Source organism: Branchiostoma belcheri, unplaced genomic scaffold (genome assembly GCF_001625305.1).
Source record: "Branchiostoma belcheri isolate BF01 breed outbred unplaced genomic scaffold, Haploidv18h27 scaffold49, whole genome shotgun sequence".
Lineage (NCBI taxonomy): Eukaryota > Metazoa > Chordata > Leptocardii > Amphioxiformes > Branchiostomatidae > Branchiostoma > Branchiostoma belcheri.
The window spans coordinates 2073126-2080034 of record NW_017804120.1 but is presented as its reverse complement, the minus strand read 5'-3'; the positions used below and the strand labels follow the sequence as shown (position 1 = coordinate 2080034).

The 6909-nt window shown below is 41.2% G+C and overlaps 1 protein-coding gene across 1 annotated transcript in view; it reads right to left on the bottom strand.

Annotated features, from left to right (window-relative positions):
• The window catches only part of LOC109479472 (vacuolar protein 8-like), a 20559-nt gene that overhangs the window by 9026 nt on the left and 4624 nt on the right, over nt 1–6909 (bottom strand). The window contains exons 2-4 of the mRNA XM_019781437.1: nt 5493–5612; nt 3872–3991; nt 1447–1569 (exon numbers count right to left, since the gene is read on the bottom strand). Coding sequence (XP_019636996.1) covers nt 1447–1569; nt 3872–3991; nt 5493–5612 — 363 coding nt within the window. The remainder of the gene's footprint in view (nt 1–1446; nt 1570–3871; nt 3992–5492; nt 5613–6909) is intronic.

Genomic DNA, 6909 nt, shown 5'->3' with positions numbered 1-6909 from the left:
TTCGGGCCGGTTTTTGCAATCACCGCGTGCATAAATTCCTCTGAATGTTCTATTGTCATGGGTGGTGCTTATCAAAATACGAAATATTAAATGCTCTTTTTTTTGTCTATTTAAATTCCTAATTGCAAATAACAGTTAAAGATTTGTGCATATATCAGTAAGGGCGTATTTTAGTACAAGAGACACAGGTTACCCGTCAATTTTGGTAATTTTCCGGGGGGGGGTACGTTTATTCCGGGGGTATGTTTATTTGATTTTGAAGATTTGTCCGGGGGGGTACGTTTATTCCGGGGGGTATGTTTATTCGGCAGATGAGAGTAACTGAAAAGGCAAAAACTAGTATGTAACTAAAGATGTGTTCAACATAAACACACTTAAACTAACACTGAAAAAAAATCTTTGTACACATTTACAGTATGAGGTGTAGGGCCTAGGGAAAAAATGTTGTGTTTCCTGTTTCAGTCCTTACAAAATTGAGGTCAGTAGGTTATGGGACTATCTTTTTTTAGATTCTTCTTTTTATTTCTGCTCTAGTGATTCAAGTTACACTCAACAAAGTAATTTAGTAAAACTTGCATGAGGACACTTTTTTTTAACGTCAATGTTTCTAAGCCGATTGTACAATGCTTCATCACTCGGGTCATATCATGAGGTTAGAAAAGGCTAAAAAAAACTAGAAAGGCAGACATTTGCTTGGGAGCAAATGCAGCAAATGGCTTCACCACATCCCTAATGTACCAAAAACGGACCACAGACAGTGGTGTGGTGGAGCCATAAAAATTTCTTTCCACACAAAAAAGTTAAATGGCTAGGGTCGGTTGGGAAACAGAAAACACAACTTTTTTTTTTTCCTAGGCCTAAAAACGTGTAGGAAACACTAAAGCATCGGTCACAACCCGCCGTACGTGCTTTTTGTCTGTACGTTTTTTGGGAGGCTACGTCTGCTACGTTTTTTCTGAAAACGTGGGGAAGGGGTGGTGTCTTAACCTACGTCACTCGCACAGTTGCGCAAAGTGTTAGAGTGTGGTCTGCACGCCACGTCTGGCCGTGAGTGGTTGCGTGCATCGTACGTTGCGCAAGTGGTGAGTGAGTTGTACGTGCTTACAATATACGATCTCTGTGCGATTGCAACTTTACCGTAAGGAGGCTGTACTCACACGTGCTTCTTCCGCACTGCACGTACGGGGCACGCACGTCGCTCGTTCTCGCACGCACGGGTGGTGAATCCGCAGACCGCACATAGAAAAAGTTTTACATGCACTTAAAGTTCTACGGCGTGTCTGCGTGCTCCCAAATCCGTGAGGATTCCGTACGGAGGTGGTACTCACCACGCACGGATGCCCTATGTTTGCCCACGTTTTTGCACGAAGACAGCACGCAGAAGCACGTACGGCGGGTTGTGACCGAGGCTTAAGAGACTACACAGCCTCTTGTGAAGTTACTTACTATTGGTAGCGAGGGAGGTGATACAGCCACAGGCGTTACACTGGACCTCAGTGTCAGGGGAGTTCAGCAGACTCAGCAGGGGGTACAGGGCACTGCTCTGTAGGGTCGTCCTGATGTTGGATTCTAGAACCAGGAAAAATCATACATTATAAACTACTTGTATCAAGTTGCAAAGGACCTATAACATTATTACGTCACAGTTTGTTTACCTGTTCTAAAGAACATTCTAGAATGGTCAGTTAAAGAATAAAGATATTTCAAAGTTTTCAAAGTCAGGTATGTTTGATTTTTGCTGTGTCTAGTTTTGTTGACACAGCATTACATGCCGTAATGGGTGATTTAGTTGTGACAGTAGATGAAAGTAGTACTGTATTTAAGGCTTTATATTAAGGCAAACACACACCGCGCTACGCGTACAATATAAACATCCATTGACCGGCATTCATTGTGGTAAACAAACTGTGACGTAATAATGTTATAGGTCCATTGTATGTTGTAGTGGTTGGTGGTGATATCATTAGGCTACACCAATTCAATTTGTTGGTTCTCTGATTTGCAAAAAAAAAAAAAGATTCTGGTTCTGAATAAACTAAAAATACTCTATTTTACCCCCATCAGTTGACGAAAGTCCTTTCTTCCTACTTACACTAGGTGTTACAGTTTTTCCATCTATCAATGCATAAAATTTGATTAAACATTCAAAATTCATTGTTTACATATGTAGCCAGCCTTTTTGCGTTGACTTCATACTCCTTTCGTAGCATTTGCATGAGGCTATAACTTATATACTGTAATTCCTGATTTGTTCACTGTACTGATAAGTTCACTGTTTTCACTGTTGCTTCTGTAAAGTGAACTTATCGATTACAGTTAACAAATAATTCCTGGACTTTCTTTTTTCTGCACCTGTCACCACCGTGAACATATAGTTCCGTGAACATGTCCATTTTTCTCAGACCGTGAAATTTTGCTACCGTGAACATAAAGTGAATTACAGTAATATGTAAGAGGATGCCTAGACCTGTTTTATTTTAATTTTGAAATCCAAGAACCAACAAATTAAATTGGTGTGGCCTTCAAGGAAAAAAAACAACTGTTGACAATCATAGAATATGTCATGCATATATGATTGGGAAAGTAACAATGTAACCCAACACCACAGGCTGTCTGCTATTGCACTAGACTAAGTTATTTTTAACTTATATACCATGTTGTCTAATCTAGTTGTCTAGTCCAGGTCATTGACCTCATTTGTGTGGTCGTGTGGCGCAATGGCAGCGTGCGCGACTCGGAACCAAGAGGTCCTGGGTTCGAGTCCTGACATGCCACCGATCTTGTGCCCTTGGGACAAGGCACTTTACACGACTTTCCCCACGCTACTATAGACTTAAGTGAAAATGAGTATTGTCTGTCCAATATTTGTTTCTATGTGCGGGACACAACACCAGCAACAGCTGCCTCTGTTCCGCGTGTATTGCATTGTTGCAATTTCAATCAAATCAAAATTGAAATAAAAAATTTGTTTCGTAAAGAGCTTGTTTTTTGGTTACTGGTTAGGGGTGGATTGACATTTCTAGCAGTCTTTGGGACTTGATGCATGTTTTTTTTTGTTTGTTTCAAATAACTCTTTTTGATAAGTGTGGTGGGTTCTTTAACGTGCGTGGGGTGTGGCTCTCCCCAAACACGGGACCTCCCTTTAATGTCCTATCCGAGGGATGTCCCTAACCGAAGCTAGGTACTCATTTCCACCTGAGTTGAGTGAGGAAAGTTGTGTAAAGTGCCTTTCCCAAGGGCACAAGATCGGTGACATGAGCAGGATTCGAACCCGGGTCCTCTCGGTCCCAAGCCGAACACGCTACCGCTACGCCACACGACCTGACTATCAGTTGTGCAGCTTGCGCCACAGAAATTTCACAGTCCTTCTGTAGCTCACCCCTACACTGGAAAATATTCTGGTGAGAACTCAGCACACACTTGGCTCACATGGCTGAGAAAATCATTTTTGTACACTGCTGTCAGACTGTACAATGAGACTTTGAAATAAGCTGTTATTTCGTGTCCCTTTCAAGTATAGTATCCATTGAATGTGTTTTTTATGCCGTTCTGTCAGAATTGTTTTTAACTCGCTTGAATGTCGCAGCTACAAAATACTATTATAGTTTAATTCTATTTTAAAGATTATGAATAGGTGAAAAATGTTTTTAAATATGTACAATATATTGCGTATTTTAGTATTTTAAAAAGTTGCAAGATCTTAAAATGTTGTAAGTTAGTAATTTCAATTTAAGGTATTTCTGAATATTTCAAAATGTAATAAGATATTAGTAAGTGCAACGTGCTCGCGACTTGTGTACAAACCTCACAATTCAGCCGTGAGACTGCGATGGGTTTTGGTTTTCAATAAACACTTGGAGAGAAGACTTACCAGGTCCATGTAGGGTGAAGTTGTTGACTGCCAGTGTTGCATGTCTCTGTACCTGTGTGTCTTCTGACTCCAACAGGGCCACCAACGGTTCCATCATGTTCACTGACACTGGTGCCATCACTGTAGGGGTAATAAATGGTTTTTATTGTCCAAACAGTACCTGTGCAGTCGCAGCCTTTATACGGCTAAATTGATGCAGGGTATCACAACAATTACAACAATCAAATAATACACATGATACATATATTTGTTCCACAATTATTTTTTGTGGAACTGTCGCAAGGGTCTGTGCAGCTGCCATTAGGCGCCACAAGGTGACCTCAATACGACTTTCCCCAACCGAAGTTAGGTACCCATTCACACCTGGGTGGAGTGAGGAAAGTCGTATAAAGTGCCTTTCCCAAGGGCACAACGTCGGGGCGCATGTTCAGACATATACCGGGTACAACTCGGAATCGAACCCGGGTCTCCCCGCTTCATAGTCGATTGCTCTAACCACTACACCACCCGACGTCACAATACACAGGGGTGATACGGTGGTTACAGAAAGTTCATGTTGTCAAAGCTAAGGCCACAGCAAGTAACTTTTAATAATGACATCAGCGCACGCATTAATTTTCGCCTGATTTTGGAAAAAAAAACGGAAAAAAAAATTTAGTTGCCTTCTGACAGTGGACATCATGCCGAAAATGGGCAAAGATGTCTGTTGCCATGCCGGAAGGTGGATGGCAGATAGCTACGAAGAGAGGAGACAAGAAGAAGCTCTAATTCAATGTTTTGTTTCTTACTTTGATGCAGTGATATGTGATGGTGGCTGTGTATATGTGATGTTCCCACTGAATAAAAACCATTTATACAATGATTGAGTCAAAATTCTAAAATGTAGGAACCTTGTTTTTTTTCAGCCCGCCTTGTTTTTTTTCACCCGCTTGCATAATAGTCTTGGAGTCTGCAGAGGATGTCATCCATAAAATTTACCTGGTGTGGCCTAATTTGACCTTGTCCTTGGGAAAGGCCCTTTACTCACCTTCCCACCCTGTACAGTGGAGTAACACCCCCTGGGCCTTTTCAGGCTATACAGTTCACTGGTTTGACTTTTGTTGACAATCACATTTAAAGTGTTTACTAATAGACACAACGTCTGAAAATCTGAACATTATGCCACTACAAACATCAGAATAGTGCTGCATAAAAATGTTTAGGTTCAAGTCCAAAAAAACCTAAAAGTCAAGAACCGAGTCCGGACTTATTACCATAAAAGACCATTTCACATACCCCTTTTCTTTCCAAACCACCTAAAATGTTCTATAGATTACAAAATCTTTGCTACAAAGTGAAGAAAACATTGCCATCGGGCATCATCAAGTACCGGCCTCCATGTTATGTGGCCAAAGTTTCACCCAGACAACATTGCAAGGTTGCCAACATGCAATTTTGTATATGCCATGGGTTTAGGTCCGGACTTACAAGTCTGGAACTGAACCTAAACCTCTGGACTTGAATCCGGACCTGAACCTAAATGTGGGTTTAGGTACTACTACGTCAGAATTTTTTCAATTGAGACTGCATGTAATAATAGTATGTACATTTGTACAATCATGTACAGTGTACATGTACTCACTTCTTGAACTGATCTCAGAGAAACAGAGAGCAGCAGACCTCTGGAGTTCCACATTGTCAGAGTAGGACAGGGTACACAGGGCATGGAGTCTCTCATCAGTCAGATGGGGCTTTTCTTCCTCTGAAAAAACAAAAAAGACAATTAACACTGGTCATCTCAATTTAGGAAAGTCACTGGCCATTTGGAATGTCAAGTAAAAATTTACATTTTGCATTCAAGTTTCACATCAGTGCGCAGGTCTTGATGTAAGGAGTATAGTGATATGAAAATTATTGTTCTGCAGTATTCATAACTTTAGATATCATTTATAGAAAATGCAAGCAGACCGACGGGTTTTTCAGCACCCCGACAGGGCTAGCAGCTACCCCGTCAGGACCAAATCACAGGACCGTCGGTGTAAAGTACTCACCCCGTCGGTGTAAGGTACTCACCCCGTCGGGGTGACACTGTCATAATCACTAAACCCGACGGGGTAATGTCACCCCGACGGGGTGGGAGTTCTGGTCAAAGAGGTGCAAAATCCCAAAACAAAGCCAGGAAAGGTGTGAATTGATCAGTCTATACACACCGACGGGGCAAGTTTACCCCGATCGGGGTGAGCTCTGATCCCGTCGGGGTGAGCTCAGACAGTCATCCAATCCAATTGATGTGCAAAATCGACATTATCAGGACAAAGAATAAGCATGGAGAGCACAATCCACACTCTTCTATCTGCCCCTTTCAGCCAACTATAAGGGTCACAAAAAAGAAAGATTCCAGAGAGCTTACAAACACATACTCACTACTCCAAAGCTAATGTCTAATAGAATTTTACCGACATGATCAATATTGACTGAAGGAGGCCATATAAAATAATACTTAAATTTATTTCCTTCAGTCTATTTGTAAGAATTGAGATGTAGAACACACAGGTCTTGCAAATAAATTGTTCAAGTTCCTCAATTGCTATTACACTGGCCACAATATTCGGGGATCGAAATTAATGGCTTAGCAGCTGAAAACAGTCAGTCGTTCTTGTGAATATTGCCCACAAATTTTCATATGGTCATAATCGTGTCATATAATGAGCAAAATGCCTTAGCTGGTCAAGAATGGGAGCAATCTCTTGATAATTAATTGTCACAAAAAAGGGAGGTTCTCTCTTTTACCTCCTTTGTCTGAGTGGAAGGAGGCCCTTTGTTATAATGTCTGTCATTCAAAATACACACTGCAAGCAGTGCAAATCAGGACTCACTATTCTTCTCAGATATTTGGAGGCATCATGATAAGAAATATGTTGAGAAACTAGGAAGTTGGAACATACATTAATTTTGAACCTTGGTACCACCAGGTGCAGAGTATTTTTGTGAGGATGTCATGAAATCTTTAAACCAAGGAGCTTTAAAAAGCTTGGTGTGACTTGCTGAGAAACTTGACA